At 54.9% G+C, this 17,415-nt stretch overlaps 2 protein-coding genes across 2 annotated transcripts in view; one reads left to right on the top strand and one right to left on the bottom strand.

The window, feature by feature from the left end:
• The first annotated feature begins 1,527 nt into the window (after positions 1-1,527).
• FAM151A (family with sequence similarity 151 member A) lies at positions 1,528-13,802 on the top strand. The gene is made up of 8 exons (XM_042952347.1): positions 1,528-1,889; positions 2,884-3,030; positions 7,955-8,107; positions 9,142-9,301; positions 10,722-10,946; positions 11,670-11,809; positions 12,558-12,701; positions 13,129-13,802. The coding sequence occupies exons 1-8, from the start codon at positions 1,763-1,765 to the stop codon at positions 13,800-13,802; spliced, it is 1,770 nt and encodes a 589-aa protein (XP_042808281.1). The 5' UTR covers positions 1,528-1,762.
• ACOT11 (acyl-CoA thioesterase 11) overlaps positions 9,907-17,415 on the bottom strand; it is a 54,622-nt gene continuing 47,113 nt past the window's right edge. Inside the window, exons 15-17 of the mRNA XM_042948597.1 lie at positions 15,780-15,911; positions 14,972-15,098; positions 9,907-14,124 (exon numbers count right to left, since the gene is read on the bottom strand). Coding sequence (XP_042804531.1) covers positions 13,969-14,124; positions 14,972-15,098; positions 15,780-15,911 — 415 coding nt within the window. The 3' untranslated portion in view covers positions 9,907-13,968. The remainder of the gene's footprint in view (positions 14,125-14,971; positions 15,099-15,779; positions 15,912-17,415) is intronic.

Here is a 17,415-nt window from a genome sequence, read left to right as displayed (position 1 = left end):
AGCAAGGCCTCTCCCACACGACTTTGCGCACTCCCCTTTGTCTGGAACATCCTCCCCTAGTTCCTGTCCCCATGATTCTCCAGGTCAGCTCAGGCCATGCCTCTTCTGAAGGCCACCTGCCCCACCCAGGAGACTGGCTTCCTCCTCTGTGCTCCGAATCCCCCCCGTGCCTCCCTGACCCATCTTGCTCCCCTTGGGGGCCCTGCCATTGGCGCTTGCCGGGTCTGACATCCTTACAGGCTTGAACCCCCCTCCTTCAGCACCAGCCCTAGAATGGCTGCTCTACATACAAGATGCTAGAGCCTCCTGAGACCCCTTGGTTTCTTCTCTCCTACAATATGTCACGGGGGGGGGGGGTCCCCAGAGCCTGGCACAGTGCCGCACACAGAGCGGGGCTCAGCAACCAATTGGTTATCTGTCTCGTGTGAAGTGTCATAGGGGGGTCCTTGGCAGCCTGGTGTCCATTTCAGAGCTGTTCCGCCTACCAGAAAGCCACAGCTGGATAAGGTCCCTCTTCCTCCGAGATGCAGCCTGCAGAAACCTCAGAGCCAAGAGAGGTAGGGAAGCTCAGAGCTCACTGGCATCTTTCCCAAGAATGACAAACAACACACAGTGTACTGGCTGGAAAGACCCTTTGTGGTTGGGCAGGAAATGATGCTCTCACCTTCATCTTTGGTCCCAAGCCCCCAGCCTCTGTGTCCAGGGTCCTCCTTGGTAGCTCTTCAGCGATGACCCACGACCCCCATGACCCCACGAGATCTGAACCAAACTCCCTCCCGACATGCTCCGCACCACCCAGATTCCCTCCATCGTCCCACCTGGGCATCGTTCATCATTCTAGATAGTCTTAACAGGCACACACGCACACACACACACACACACACACACGCACGCACACACACACACACACACACACACACACACACGTGCCTGTGCTTCTGAATCAGTCAATCTATCAGTGGCCCTGACAGATTTCTCTGTGAGCCTCTGTAAACCAAAGTCCCTGTGTACCTTACAGATGATTCTTGGACTCATTTAAATTCCAGGGTCCCTGATGTAGGGACAGTCTCTAACTTACTTCCCACGCCAGGGACCCCCAGGACACCCTCAGAGTGAGGTGGTGACTCAGCCCCTACCCTGTGGACTCACTGCCCCAGGAGTGGCTTGTGTAACCTAGGCCAGCACGCCAAGCCTATCACCTTCAATCTCAGGTAGATAATCTGTCAACCACAATCTGGGATGGAAGGAAAGTTCATATGCCTCGGGCACATCTAATTTGTCCTTGTCATCAACCCTTGCCTGACCTTGGTGACTTCCTGGGGCAGGGCAGAATACGGAAAAGAACGATCCAGCTGCCACCTTTTGCACAGGGGAAGACTCCTTCTCCGATCTCCAGGAAAGCAAGGTCGAGTGGGCAGTATCCCGACTCCCAGGCAGGAACGGAAAGGCAGGGGACGGGGGGTTGGTCCAACCTTTTCTGGCCTCTTGAAGGGCTCAAAGTTTGTGGTGGAGGTGTTAGGACTTTCTGCTGGATTCGTTAAGATCCTGGGAGGGTGTGGAAAGAGGAGGAGGGGAGGGAGGGAGGAGGAGCCTCAGGGGCAGTCTCTGCACCTAGACGTTCCTGACCTGCGGGAGCTGGAGTGTCTCCGTGGAGAAGTGGATGCCGCATGGGGCTCCTGCCTCCCCCGGGATCCTAGCTACAGGGAGCCTCCGGGGACCCTGGGCCTGAGGAGCTGGGAGGCATCCCACAGAGAGGATCATCATGGCGTGTAAGAAGAGGTGCTCCAGCCGGCAGACCAAGTGGGCCCTCGTCGGCAGTGCCAGTGTGGTTCTGGTTTTCGCCTTTGGGATGGTCCTGAGCTTCGTGCTGCAGCAACGCACCCAGCCAGGTAGGGACCTCCCTGTCGTGCCACCTGCTTGGCTTCCCCGTCGCCCACTCTGACAGCCTCCTCTCCCATCCCACGTCCCCCACTGAGACTCTGTCCCCAGCAGAAGGCCCCATCAACTTTCCCCTCCTCCTCCACCAGGCTCCGGTTGCCCACCCAGCCCAGACCTCCCTCCTGGGCCCCTGAATGGGCCTTCTCATTTGAAGATGATGTGGGCATCTCAGACTCAGAAGACAGAGCTCACTTCGTATTCCCCCCATGCCCATTTCCCCTTCCCTTCCCACGAAAACTGGGGGGCAGCCTCCACTCTCGCTTCTGCCTCGTGTCGGTAGCCACAGCACCTGGCTTCTACCCTGTGCCCCCTCTACCCTCCCTGCCCACCGGGCACCCCGGCCTCCGGGGTCCTTGACCCCTGCCTCGGCTTGCCTGCAGACGGCCTCTGTCTGCAGCCTGCTCTCTCCAGCCAGCACTCACTCTGTAGCCCGTGAGATCTTGCTAAATACAACCCCCTCGCTGCCCTCAGCACACAGCCAACCCCTTTGCTGGCGTTCATGGCCGTTCACAACCTGATCACAATGCCCCTTTCCAATGCTGCCCACACCATGTCTCCACCGCCGTCTGTACCAAGCCAGTGGTTATTCCTCTAGGTGACCACCCTCTTTCCTCGGGCCCAGCCTTTGCTTATACTGTTCTCTCTGTCAGGAACAACCCAGTCCCCCTTTCCTATCCCATTTGCACCCATCCTCAAGGCCCCCTTAAAATTTCCCTCCTCTGTGAACGTCCTGACTGCCTAGGCTGGTTTGGGGTCCCCTTGTGCCCAGGAGCCCACACATTGCTCTCACACACAGCGCTGATGGCCCCGAGACCCCCTGTCTCGCTGTCAGATGGAGAGCTGGACACACCCTGGGAGCCCAGGGAGGGTCAGTGGGATGAACAGACAGGAGTCTTGGGCAGAGGCGACAACCGATGCTAACGGACCCCTTGGGCTTCATGCCAGGCTGTGAGCAGGAAGCAGCCTGCCGCCCGGACGCAGACATGCTGGATTACCTTCAGAGCCTCGGCCAGATCAGCCAACGAGATGGCCTGCTGGTCACCTGGTACCACGCTGCCAACAGCCAGAAGGAAATGGGGGCTGCCCTAAGCAGTAAGTCTGGCTGCCAGGACTGGGGCAGGCCAGGGCGGGGGTGGAGGAGGTGGGGGGAGAGCAGAGGTGGGGATGAGACGGCACCACCTACGAGGCGGCATTATGGCGAGAACCAGATGTGTGATTCCAAAGTCATCCTGTCCTGCCCTCCGTCCCGGCTGCCCCCTCCACCACCTGCTAGCTGACAGCTGTCCCTGCCTAGCCTGTGGAAGCCAGAAGACATGTGAGTTTGAGGCCCAGTGCTATCAAAAAGAAGCTGTGAAAACCTGAGCAAATTGTGTAATGCCCCTGAGTCTCCAGTTCAGACTGATTATGGCAACCAGTCAGCGGCCCTGGGGTAGCAGACAAGCGATCCGGCCCCACTATAGCAGGACTTTGGCCAAGAAGAAAGCCAATGACTCCAACCAGGCAGTGCCCAATAGCAAGCAGCAGGAAGAGGTACCCCTTAGCATAGCTTCGGGGGTCCGGAGAGAACCCCAGGCCCAGTTTTCTCCCGGAGGGTCCTGCCAGAGCCCCGGAGTAGGCTTCTAGGAGAAGGGTGGTGCCACAGCTGGGGTGGGGACCGAGTGGGACCCAGGGGCAAGGTTAGGCTGGTGAAATCATCTTGGACATGACTTCCATGTGGAGAGGAGGGGCCAGAGCCAAGATCTGGGAGGCAGACGGAACCAGGTTCAAGTCTTCCCTTGGCCCCCTACTGGCAGAGTGATTTGGGACAGGTGACGTCACCTGTCTGCAGTTCACTTTTTCCCTCTGCAGAATACGGATTGGTAGAATTTCCGTCTCATTTGTCATCCGAACCAGGGCACTTCCGATAGTGAAAGAAATCATTACCGAAAATTATGTGGAGACAACATGGGGCACCTGGGTGGCACAGCCAGTTAAGCGTCTGACTCTTGATCTCAGCTCAGGTCACGATTTCACGGTTTGTGAGTCTGAGCCCCACATCAGGCTCTGCACTCATGGCACGGAGCCGCTTGGGGTTCCGTCTCTCCTTCTCTCTGCCTCTCCCCCCACTTGTGCACACACACACACACTCTCTCTCACTCTCTCAAAATAAATAATAAAAATAAGCAAAAACGAAAAAGAAAATTGTGCGGAGACAACAGAAATACATCCGACTATCTCAGGCAAAGGGAGAGGTACGGTCACTCTAGTTCCGTGAGCTCCTCCATGTGAATAATGATTAACACTCGGTGAATGCCTAACCAAGGCTATCTCCATTAAATAATAATTCTTGTGAGTGAGGAAAAGGAGGCCCAGAGAAGTCCAGTAACCTGCCAGAGTTAACAGACTGCAAACAGGAGCGCTGGGACCAGTAGGTCGCAATCTGGGTCCAGAGCCTGCCCGCTCAGCCGGGGTGCTGTCCTGCCTGGCTGTGCTGTGTAGAGCCTCCTGGCACGTGGGATGGAATGGGGGGAGGCCTCGGGAGCTTCCTGTCCCCTCAGGAGACAGCTCTCCCTCCCTCCTCACTTGTCCCTTCCTCATACCCCGCCCGAACACGGCGGCCCCCCAGATTCAGCATCTCGAGGGCAAGACAAGACAGAAGGCTTTTTTGAGGAAGAAGCTGGGTCTAGGTGGCAATCCCAAGGAGGCAGGTTAGGTCCAGAATGTACTTTCTGCCAGTCTTTAGTCCAATTCACTGAGTGTGCGGCTGGGCCCTTGCTCTGGGTCGATCTCCAGGGGAAGGTTGAGAAATGAGTAAGATGTGGCCTTGTCTCCAACGGGCTCACAGCGCCTTAAGGGAGGCACCATCAGAAGGTCACCAGGGCTCAGAGATGGCTTTTGATGCACCCTGCCTCCCCGAGACTGGCACCGGCCCCCACTGGATGGGGAAGGAGACAGCTACGCATCCATTCTCATGAGCTACCCTCTTACCTGCACCCCCACCCGGTTCTGGCCTGGCTTCTCTGGGCCTCACCGGGGCCCAAGCCTTTTGGACCCCTCTCTCTGCGTCTTTTTTAAAAAAATTTTTAATGCTTATTTTTGAGAGAGAGACAGAGCGTGAGCGGGGGAGGGGCAGAGAGAGAGGAAGACACAGGATCTGAAGCAGGCTCCAGGCTCTGAGCTGTCAGCACAGAGCCCAACGCGGGGCTCACAAACCACAAGATCATGACCTGAGCTGAAGTAGGACATTTAACCGACTGAGCCACCCAGGCGCCCCCCTGCCCCGCCCCCTCTCTGCATCTTAACCAAAAGTTAAGATGAGAAAGAAATTTGTGCTCATCAAAATGAAGGCCGCCTTCATAAAGCCCTTAACAGTGTAACAACGTGCTTTAACACCTATGTCCTATTTTCATGGCCTGGGGAGGCTCATCCCCACCTTGCCAACAGGGAGTCCCACACTCTAGAAGTAGGATCTATAACAGGATGAAATGCGATGATGTGAAATGCCCAGCTGGCTGCCAGGGACAGCCTGGCACTCACCTTCCTTCCCCTCCTGGAAATCCAGGCACCTAGATTCTAGAGAAATCTGCAAAAATCCTGACTTTGGCCAAGCTGTTTCTTTAACCTTTCTGGACCTGGGTTTATCGATCTTGACTTTTCTATCATTAATTCACTCCATTGTTCATCATTCAACAACCATTTGTGAAGCTCTTTGTTGTTGTTGTTTTTTGGTTTTTTTGTTTTTTTGTTGTTTGTTTGTTTTTTTTTTTTTTTTTTTTTTGAGGCCTGATACCAACTAGGCACCAGAAATTCAAGTGATGTTCAATTCAGACCTGGACCCTGCTCCCTGGTGCCTACAATCAGGAAGGTTGATGCTAAGTGAGCAATTACATGCGGCCAAGCACTCAAAAAAGTAGCACAGAAGCAGGTGACTAAGTCAGACTGGGCATGGGGTTCAGGCACGGCCTCCCTGAGGAAGTGATATTTTAAGCCAACACTAACACATGAGCAGAAGGTGGCCTAGTAAAGCTGCAGAGGAAAGAGTGTTGCCAAGGCAACATCCATGAGCAAGAGCCCAGAGATGGGAGCACACAACAAATTCGAGCCTTAGCACTACTCAAAGTGTGGTCCATGGACCAAGGGCATGGGCATGGCTAGGGAGCTGGTTAGATATGCAGTATCTCAGTCCCACCCCTGATCCCACTGCTCAGAACTTGAATTTTTTTAAATATATTTTTTAAATGTTTATTTCTTTAGTCTGAGAGAGAGCACACGCACAGAGGAGGGGCAGAGAGAGAATCTCAAGCAGGCTCCACGCTGTCAGTGAAGAGCCCCATGTGGGGCTCGATCTCACATACTATGGGACCATGATCTGAGCTGAAATCAAGAGTCAGATGCCTAACTGACTGAGCCACCCAGGCTCCCCCAGAACTTGAATTTTAAGAGTGACTGTGTGATTTGTGTGCACGTTAATGTTGCAGAAGCTGGAGGGGCTGGAACCTAGAGATCAGGGAGAGGGGGACTCAAGGTGAGCTTGGAAATTTTGTCATGGCCTAAGCCTGGCCATGCAGGACCACAAGGGCTATGGTAAGGAGTTTGGATTTGATCCTAAGGGCAACGGGTGGGGCTGTTGTTTGGTTGTTTTTTATAGGAAGTGACATGATCAGGTACGTACACGTTTAGAACACTCACTCTGGTTGCTGTGTGTAGAGAATGCACTTCAAGGGGAGCCAGGCTAGAGGTGAGAGGTCAGGAGGTTGTGAGTGCAAACCAGGAGAAAGGGCCCCTGCTGATGCCAAGTGTCTGTTATGCTGCAGAGCTGAACGTGACCCCTCCCTCCCTCCACTGCACACCCCAAATGCTGAGTGACCCTGGCAGGGTCTTCCCGGTCTGCTTCCGTTGGGAAGGCCTTAACTCTCTCCTAGATTGAACTCTGGAGGACAGGGTTTTAAAAATTGAAATTGAAAACTGAAAAGAACAATGCTCCGTGCTGTAAGGGTGCAAGGAGATGGGCAAGCTTACGTACCTCAGGTGGGAATATGAATCAGAACAACTTTTCTAGACAGTGATGTGATAATATGGACTTAGTTTTTTTTAATGTTGACTTATTTACTTTTTAAATTTTTTTTAATGTTTTTATTTTTGAGACAGAGCATGAGCATGAGCAGGGGAGGGGCGGGGAGGGGGGGAACACAGAATCCGAAGCAGGCTCCAGGCTCTGAGCTGTCAGCACAGAGCCCGATGCGGGGCTTGAACTCACGGACTGTGAGATCATGACCTGAGCTGAAGTCGGACGCTTAACTGACTGAGCCACCCAGGTGCCCCTACTTATGTACTTTTTGAGAGACAGAGAAAGAGAGAGAGAGAGAGAGAGAGAGAGAGAGAGAGCATGAGTAGGGGAGGGGCAGAGAGAGAGGGAGAGAGAAAATCCCAAGCAGGCTCCTCACCAACAGCACGGAGCCCGATGCAGGACTCAATGCCACAAACCACGAGGTCATGACCTGAGCCAAAATCAAAAGTTGGATGCTTAACCAACTGAGCCACCCAGGTACCCCAATAATTTACACTTTAAAAATGACCCTTCATGGCCCTACCTCAAATTCCACAAGTAGGGATTAGAAATAATTCAAAAGTCAGGATAAAAATAGGCATCATTTGTTAGTAGCAAAAAATTAAAAACTACCAAAATGTCTCAGGAATAAGAGGTGGTTAATGAAATCGTGGTGAGCACCCACAACCAGAGTTTTTGTAGCCATTTTTCTTTTTTAATAAGACATAGAAGATTGTGAAGATGCCATAATACTGAAAGAAAAAGATCAAAAATTACAAATGTAGTGTGGTCTCAATTGTATAAAAACCATATGTAGGCAAAAATGGAAGAAGATACATCCGAACGTGAACTATGATGGAAATGTGGATGAATTTTTTCTTCCTGCTTTTCTGTATTTTCCAAATGTTCTTTGATAAATGCATGATGCTTTGGTGATGGGAAAAAAAAAAAATTTTTAAAGGAACTGATCGAGTTGTGCCTCTTGCCCAGGCAACGCCATGGTCCTGGAGGCAGACGTCACCATAGAAGGACTCAACACGGTCAATGAGACAGGAGTCCCAGTCATGGCACACCCCCCAGCCATCTACAGCGACAACACCCTGCAGCAGTGGCTGGAGGCTGTGCTGGCCTCTTCACAGAAGGGTGAGGACTCTCTCAGCCCGTCCCCAGCTCCCCAGCTCTCGGGTCCTCCCCTGGCTCCTTGTCTGAGCTTTCCTGCCCTAGTGGCCCAGAGAATTCCAGGTGAGGTGGGGGGTGGCAAAGTGCCAAACACGTTCAGGTTGTTCCCTCCTGAATCCTCCAAATTGGGTATAGCCTGTTCAGAGCCCAACTCTGCCCTTCCCTCCCAGGTCCCTTTGCCAATTGCCATCTGAATCTAGGCATCAAGGCATCCCCCTCACACCTCCCCCCACGTCCTTCACCCTTTCACCACATGCCGTCCCCAAACTCAGCCGCTGTAGTCTTCCCTCCACCACAGCCACCAGGCACATCTGAGTGAGATTTCCAAAATGCCCATTTTGTCATGCCACACCCCTCTTTAGCCCTGCATGGCTCCCCACTGTCCTCGGGCAAAGCGTCATCTCCTTGGCCTGGCTTTCCACACCCCTCTCCCAGTTCCCAGCCTCGCCCCTGCAGTTCTCTTCATCACCAGCCCCTGGCTGCCTGAGTGGACAGGCCTGTGTTCACAGGGGCCCTTCATCTACCTTGATTGCCCTCCTCTACTCAAACACCCCTCCCTGCAGGCTAAGTGATTCCCCGCCCCCCCCCCCCCCCCCCACCCCGCACAGACTCAGGTGGCTCAGGACCCTCCAAGCCTGCCCTTTCCAAGAACCATGGTCTCTTTTCATCAGATGCTTGACAACCCCTACACCAGCCCAAGTCCAAGCCTCTGTTTCCTCCCCCTCTCCCCCAGGGGCGGGGGCAGAAGCTCATTCCCCGGAGGCAGGTCCTTCCTCTGGGTTAGCTCTGCCTGTTTGAAAGCCCTCTTTTCACCCAGCTGGAATCTGGTGCCTGGCTTCTCTCTCCTCCTCCCGCTCCCAGCCCCAAACACACACACACACACACACACACACACACACCATACCTGCTCTCACTGCTCCAGGAAGTCAAGTCTGCCGGTTCCTTCTGCCCTGAGCACGAGAGGCCATTTTCCCAAGTTCTTGGCCCCCTCCCCACAGGCATCAAACTGGATTTCAAGAGCCTCAAGGCTGTGGGCCCCTCCCTGGCCCTCCTGCGGCGGCTCACAGAGGACGGGAGAGTCCGAAGACCTGTGTGGATCAATGCTGACATCCTGAGGGGCCCCAATGTGCCCATCTCAATCGAGGTCAATGCCACACAGTGAGTGTTCACCTCTCTGCCCCAGCTGCATCCAGCCCGCTTCCTTCAACATCTGGCACCGAAAGTGCTCAGGGCACATTTACTGAGTTTACCTCCAGACACACCCTGTCATCTGACCTCTGAGCCTTTGCACGTGCTGTTCTCTCTGACTTTTCCCCCATTCCCTGATGAAGCTAGGCCCCGTCATGACCTCCTCCAAAAACGACCCTGACATCCCAGGCTGCTGAGAACCTTCCTCCACACTTCCCTCCTAACACAGCCCTGATTTCATTGGGCTGTCACTACCGATGACAGGTTTACAGCCCCTATTACACTGTGGACTCCTGGAGGGCAGACAGGGCCCAGTCCTCTCTGTATCCCCAGTGACCAAGGCAGGGCTTGGCCTGCTAGAAAAAAGTCTAAAAGTGCTAACTCCTTCCCAAGCCCCCCTGAAATCCCGGCACTGCCACCAGCAGCCGTCACACAGCCCAGCTGCACAGTGCTCCACAGTTTATAGTGAAGGGCCACACAAAAGAAGAGAGTGTGTCCAATTTGACCTTTACATAGCAACACCAAGTTAGGAGTATCGCCCCCCATTTTGCAGAAGAGAAAGCTGACCAGTAATCAAGACTCAATTTGTTGAATGTTTATTATGTGCCCAGCCCCTGTTTCAAAAGGCACTTGAGTTATCAAGAGAATGAGGTAGGTGCTATTATTTTCATTTTATTTACAGAAGAACAATCTCGTTGAAGTTACGCGACTGGCCTAACTCTAATGATTGCAAAGCAAAGATTCAAAGCCAGGCCTTTCTAACATCCATCTGTCCATCTGTCCAGCCAGCCAACAATCCATCCATCCAGTGTTTATTGTGATTCTCAAACTGAGATGCATCTGGAAAGCAGCAGTTGGGACAATGCAGTCAGTGGCCCCAAGATAAATATGGCTCATCTTCTTGGAGTGTTGATTTCACTCACTAGTTTAGGGAGGAGAGGGTCATGTTATTTCTCTATTAAAATTTCTATCAGGGCAAAGTTTAAATGAAATTTAAAAATAAAATCTGAAGCTTCAGAGACTTACAGCTGGCAGAGTCCAAATTCCCACATCGGGGGGCCCTGGCTTGTCTCCCCGGTCCAGATGGGGACTCTTCAGAGGCCCTGCCCTCCCAAAAGGGATGCCATCTTTGAGAATCAAAGAGGTTGAGTGAGCTGCCCAAGGTTACAGAGTCAGGACCCGAACCTGGAACCTAGAACCCCTGACTCCAAAGTCCGTGCCTTATTTATAGGACCTAAATAAGTCACTTATGTTCTTCAGGACTCTGCTTCTGTCCTTATATTCTATATTCACCGGGCCTTGTCACTTCCTAGCATGGTGACGGGATCCCAGGAGACGGGGAAGGGGACAGCAAGGCTCTCAAAGACCAGTGTCTCTGATTTCTCTGCAGGTTTCTGGCCTTGGTCCAGGAGAACTATCCTGAGGCCACCCTGTCTCCGGGTTGGACCACCCTCTATGTGCCCCTGTTCCCGAACAGAACATACACCAGAGCCATGGTGGAAAAGATGCAGGGACTGGTGGGAACACTGCCACAGAAGGTCACCTTCCCCGTGCGGGCTGTCATGGTGCGGGCTGCCTGGCCCCACTTCAGCTGGCTGCTGGGCCAATCTCAGAGGTGAAAACTCCCAGGCCCTGCCTTAGCCCCTGACCCACCAAACCCACGCCCAGGCATTGATGCCTCCAGACACTTAAACACATTTGTCTAATACCCGCTGGTGCTCACATCTTCTACTACGGCCCTGGTTTTGCTTGTATACCTCTGGTGACAGGCTGCTCACTATCATTTGAGGCAGCCAGTCCACTGGTGGATAACATCTACCTAATGAAGTCTTCTGCCCATGGGAGCCAGCTGTGCCCTGCAAAGCCTGCACCTGCAACTTCTGCCCAGGATGATCCTGCAGGAATTGAGGGACCCCCATCTGGACTCCTGCAGTCCGCTCCTAGCTGCCCAGCCCCACCTTCCTCAGCCACTTCCCACAGGAGTCCCAAGGCTGTCTCCTTCCCCCTCCACACCTAACTTCTCCCCCACGGCCCTGTATCCACCCCTTTCTGTCCTTGTCCCTTCCCTAAGACAGGACCAGAAATACACATTCCCAGTGAGGAGGCAGGGCGGGCCATCCCCTCCGTCCTTCTCAGTCTCTGCTTTTGCTCTCCATTCGTGAAGCCCTGTGGCTCCTTCTGCCCCTGAGGAGGTAGTTCTCAGGGAGGAGGGGCTGGTGGGAAGCTGGAGGTCAGATGCTCTATTCCTGCCTAGCTAGGGTCCAGTTCTGAGCACAGGAGTGGGGTTGAGGACCTTGCTGGGCCCAGGCAGGTGCTGAGCTGGCTCTCTGGGCCCCAGGTACAGCCTGACGCTGTGGCAGGGCGCCTCGGACCCCGTGTCAGTGGACGATCTCCTCTATGTCCGAGACAACAGTGCCTCTCACCAAGTCTACTATGACCTCTTCGAGCCTGTCCTGTCGCAGTTCAAGCAGCTGGCCGGTAGGGAGGGCTGTGGGCGGGCCGGAAGGGGGAGGGTGGGCCTGGATTCTGCACAGAGCAGCATTTGGTGGACACTGGAGCAGAGCTGGAGGGGCGAGGCATCGGAAGAGGAAAATTCTGGGTCTAACGGGGTCAAGGAATCCTTTCAAGCACCTATCGTGTGCCAGACCTCGGTATGGTATGCTGGGCAAGCCTCATATCCAGGAAGCTGTGATTCTGGTTTACGGATAGGGAAACTGAGGTTCAGAGCAGTTAAGTATCTACACAGTCATTTGCTTGTACATAGCACAGCTTAGATTGGAACCCAGCAAATTCCAAACCCCATGTACTTTTCCCTTACAGCATAGTTCCTCAGAGACTGCCCCCCCCCACTGTACCCACTAATCAGTGGCCCAGATGCTACCTGTTCCCTTGTCCAGACCCCTCATTCTCTTGACCCTGAACCTAGGAGAGCCTGCAGTTAAGCCATCCCAAAGGGAACCCATCGGGTTCTCAACATTCCTGCACAGGCGCCATCTAGGGGAGGGGAGGGGGAATTACAGCTTGGGGCTCCATCAGGTTTCCACCCCAGCAACTCTGCTCCTTGGCTGTGGGACCTTGGGTAAGTCTCTTATAATCTCCAGCGGACTCTACTGGAGCAAGCAAGCCTGGCGGGTTGCTGTGAGGCTTAGAATGCGCGTAGACACAGTGCACAGAAGGCACTCCGTGAATGGTGGCCGCTTCACCTTGGCAATTTGGGGTCCCACAGCGAATGCCACGCGGAAGCGAATTTACTACACGGGAGGCAGCCTGATCCCTCTTCTCCAGCCCCCCGGGGGAGACGGTCTGAGCGTGGAGTGGCTGGTTCCCGACATCCAGGGCAACGGGAGAACAGCAATGGTTAGCCTCCCAGGTAAGGTCTGCCTTTAGCCCTTGTGCTCCTAGATAAACTGTGGGGGGTTCCTTTGCTTGGGGTAGGAACCTAGGGTCTCTGTTACCGTGGCAACGGGCTGGATGCCACGGTGCGGGAGTACAGGGCTATCAAGAGCACAGGACTCCTAGCCTTCAGTGCCCTTGAGCCCTGACCTATATCTGCTGCAGGAGAGGCAGGCACAGGCCCCAGGGCTCAAAGGCCAAGAGCTGAGCTAGCAGCTGATCACGTCATCCTTATGAGCCCCGGGCACATTTATAAAGCAACCCTTCCACCCGGAGCCTGGACCAATCAACAGATCTCAGTAGATGGGGCACCAGCTTCTCCTTTACCACCCCTTTCACAAGGGCCTCTGACACCCCACCATAACCCCAGCTCCTGACACTGTTGTCTGCACTGCCTCTTCCAGACAGAGAAGGCATGATCCTGCTGAACGTTAGCCTCCAGGAGCCTGCGGCCAAGGAGCCGGTGCCCATCGTGCGTGCCCCGGGAGGCCCCGCCCTGACACTGGAGTCCTGCCTGCTGCAGCTCGCTGGGCGTCCTGGACACTGGGGTGTCCATCTGCACGTAGCAGAGCCCTCAGCCCTCCGGCCAGCCCTGGCCATGCTGGCCCATCTCTCCACACTCGGCCACCTGCCTCGGCCTGTGTGGATCGGGGCCACAGTCTCCCATGGCAGTTTTGCAGTCCCTGGCCACCTGGCCGGCCAGGAGTTGCTTACGGCTGTGGCTGAGATCTTCCCCCATGTGACAGTGGCACCGGGTTGGCCCGTGGAGGCGCTGGGCAGCGGCTACAGGGAACAGCTGCTTGAAGATATGCTGGAGCTGTGCCGGGCTCTCTGGCAGCCTGTGTCCTTCCAGCTGCATGCAGGACTGCTGGGCCAGAACACGGCTGGAGTCGTGGCCAGGCTGCTGGCCGCCTCCCCCAGGGCCACTGTCATGGTGGAGCACAGCCCTTTGAGGGGCAACTATGCATCCGTGCGGGCAGCGCTGCTGGCGGCCAGGGCTATGGACAAGACCCGAATCTACTACAGGCTGCCCCGGAGCTACCGTGAAGACTTGCTGGCGGACGTTGGCAGGAACTGAGTGCCCAGTGGTGCTGGGCAGGTGGACCCCTGGGTGAAGGCTTCCCCCGGGGTGGGGGGACGGGAAGGAATAAATGCCCCTGCCTTCCTCAATGCACTGCACGTGTGTCCCGTCCCTGGGGACCGGATGGAGTGGGCGTGGGCAGGAGGTGGCCACTGAGGGTTGCCTAGAGGGTCTGGAGGCTGGGGGCCAGATCGCTCCGGTTGTCCAAGAGGAACTGCTCACAAGCCTTGACGGTGGTGTAGAACTCAGAAGAGAGACCAGCCACGTTGGTGGTCACGTAGTTGAGAAAGCCCGGGGTAGCCTGGTTGTAGTAGGACACCTACAGGACAGGAAGCCACACTGAGGGAGGCTGGGCGGGGGGCCGGGGGGAGCCAGGTGGGCGTGAGGCGGGCAGGGAAGGCAGAAAACTCAAGCCAGCACCCCTGGGCCGCAGAAGGTGACACACTGTGACTTCCTCCAGCAGGCTTCCCTGACCTCTGTTCTGGGGACTGACAAACAGGACACTGTCATCATGTGCCTCCTCTGGCAGATGAAGGAGGTTCCGGAGGACAGGGACTGGGTGTCCAGAGCCCAGCGTGGATAAACGGTGATACTCCAGGGTCGTAGAAACAAGTTAGAAATAAGCCCAGGGATAGTGCTGAGAAGCTCCTCAGGTTAAGGGTGTTAAGTTAGCGAACACCAGCCTAGTCCCTGCCGGAGTGAGTCTTGGGGTCCTAATGCAGCGGTGCCTCAAGGATGGGGAGCTGCAGTACCCCCGCCCTCGCTCGCTCTCAGCCTCCTCCCCCGCATTTTCAATTAGCACTGGCTGCCCTGCTGAGTTTTATGGGCCCTGAGAGCCGTATAAAGCCTTCCCAGACGAGAGAGGTATATAAGTAAATAAATAATGAGCTGAATTTTAGATCAGAACCCAGGCCTCTGCCCTCAGCATCCAGAGCTTTCTCCGAGACCCTGGAGTCTTGTCTCTGCACAGATTAGATCTTAATGAAGGCTTGTTTTCAGCCCCTGACACTCTTAGGCTGCCCCAAGCTAGAAGAGAGCCTGCTGGGGGGGTGGGGGGGGGGCAGGTGGGGCCCAGGTATGGGACTGACTGAGCCTGCAGCACAGAGCTCTGGACACGCATGTGGCTTTGGGGGCACTGTTGGGGGGAGGGGTACACCGGGCCTCACCTTGGTCAGCTGGTCCCCCTCTCGCCAGAAGCAGAAGCCTGAGCAGAGGGTCTCCCCGCGCCTGTATGCTGGTGTCTCGGGGTGCGTGGGCAGTGTAACGGACCTCAGCGCGATGACATAGGGGTCCCTGGAGCCGACAAAGGGCAGAGAGGGGCACACAAGGAGGTGAGGGCCTGCTCTTCCCAGCTGAGGCTCCAGAGCCCCCTCCACTCAGACATTCTCACCAGAGTCTAAGGCCCATAAACTCTTAAAGGCCCGAGGCCTGGCTCTGGACCAGGCTAGAGAGAGGAGGCACCTGTGGGTCAGCAGCCCTGAATCTGCCAGGAGCCAGCCTGGCTTTACTGTACATCTTCTGGAAAAGCCCCTCCACTGCAGCCACTCGAAGGAGTCACACACTTTGGGATTTCATGCTTCATTCTTCTGTGCTTGTCTCTAGCGGAAGTGATGCCGACTATCCTGACACAGCGGGCAGGCAGCCTTCCCACTTTTCAGCCAACATGGCGCCCTCAGGGGGTGAGGCCAAGGAGGTGGCCACATGAGCAAGGGCCTGTCCATGACCGGGGTGAGGCAGCCTCACCACCCCAGGGACACAGGCCACCCCGCCTTAGAGCACAAGTGGCCAGAGGGGAGATGTGTCCCCTCGTCCTCCACTCTACCCACAGCAAGGCCACGGCAGCCCAGAAAAGCCAAGTGGTGCCTGAAGTCCGCAGCGGGCAGAAAGCAGAGCTCTGAGGCTAAGCTGACGCCCCCTCCCGGGTGGGGATTAACAAGCCCCGCCCGCCTCCTACCTCAGCAGGCGGACACCCACCCGTTGTCGCACGGCTTCCGCCGAGAGGCCAAGATCACAAAGTCCTGGGGCTTGGCGTCACCGCCAAGGGCAGGGCTGATGACGTGGTAGATGGCATCATCCTCGTCCACCTGCTGCACTAGCTCCACGCTCCTGTAGGGAGGCCCAGAGATCAGGGTTCAAGGGAGTCACACTGGCCCAGGCTTTCCCATGCCGCAGCCTTCTTGAGCAGACGTCTGGGGGACTTTACCACCTACATTGCTCAGCAGGGACCACAGGAGGGCAGAAAGGCCAGGCCAAGCTGCACATGAACACACACACACACACGCACACACGCACAGGAGCTCACACAGACGTGTCCACAGGCAAATGCACACACCTACAGACATGGGAACAAAGACATGCACACCTGTGAGCGTACACACATGCACAGACACACAGATACCCACCAGTGCACACACACACCACGGTGTCTGTACCTGTCTGCAGGTGCACACGCCCGCACCGATGTGGGACAGTTTACTGGTTGTGAGCACCTGCCATGTGTCAGGCATTGCTCTAAGAGCTTTCCATGCACTGTGTCCTTGAATCCACAGTGGCCCATGCAGGAGGTGCTCTCAGTATCCCTACACATGAGGGGCTGACTCAGAAAATAACCTGCCCACAGCCACAAAGCCATTCAGGCTGAGATGTGCTCGTACTGGCAGGTGCCAGAGTTCCGCCCCTTGGGCCCGGGCATGCTGCACATATGTGTCCAGGTACGACGCAGAGGCTTACACCAACACACGTGCACACACACAAGGACATCCACACAGAAACACACACGACCATGTCCAAACCCACCACTCTCTGCCCTGCTCTCTCACTCACCTTCAGAGGCTGTCTCATGAACAGGATGCTATTGGTGGGGTGGGAGGAAGCAGCTAGGGGTTCCCTTTCCCCTTGGGACACTCTCCCCACCAATACCACCAAGGGTCAAGATCTGACCTGGCCTTCAAGGCCCACGCCAGCCTGCCTCCTCCAAGAAGTCTTCCTATCGTAGGCCCAACACCCCCAACATCTACCACCAAATCACCTCCCAGCTTTGTAGAATGTCACTACCAACAGGCCTGGGGTCACCTAGACCAAGGCTTTTTTTTCTTTTTTTAAACAACAGCCTTTTTTGCACCAAAACCTTAAACAGAAAGCCTGTGTAGAAAGAGCCACAAGTAGGCCCACGCTGGTGAGTTAGATGGGAGTAGAAAGGGGAAGGCAATTGGTCAAAAATCAATTTGCCAAACCTACAGACCCTCCCTATGGAGATGCTCAGGAATACAGGCTCCTCATAAGCAGCCAATTGGAGAAATGATCAAAGAACTCCCCAAAGTAAGGTGTTGGCACAACAGAAAATGACTTTAAAGGGATTTGAAAAAATACCAGTTTCAACTTTAACATTCTCATATTAAACACTGAAATTTTGGCTATTTTCCTAAGAACAGATTTCTCTTCCTTGGTTAAATTCAGGAAGAAAATATTCGCCTGAAGAATCAGTAAATTCAGGGAACAAATGTATTCACAGGAATAACATTTATATTCAGTAACTCACTACATTCAAAAATAACATATGCATGCACATATCCATAAGAAGAGCTGGCAAACTGGGTGAATTCATCAAATC

Source organism: Panthera leo, chromosome C1, assembly GCF_018350215.1.
Source record: "Panthera leo isolate Ple1 chromosome C1, P.leo_Ple1_pat1.1, whole genome shotgun sequence".
Classification (NCBI taxonomy): domain Eukaryota; kingdom Metazoa; phylum Chordata; class Mammalia; order Carnivora; family Felidae; genus Panthera; species Panthera leo.
The sequence above is the reverse complement of the archived record's forward strand: the minus strand, read 5'-3'. Positions and strand labels throughout refer to the sequence as shown.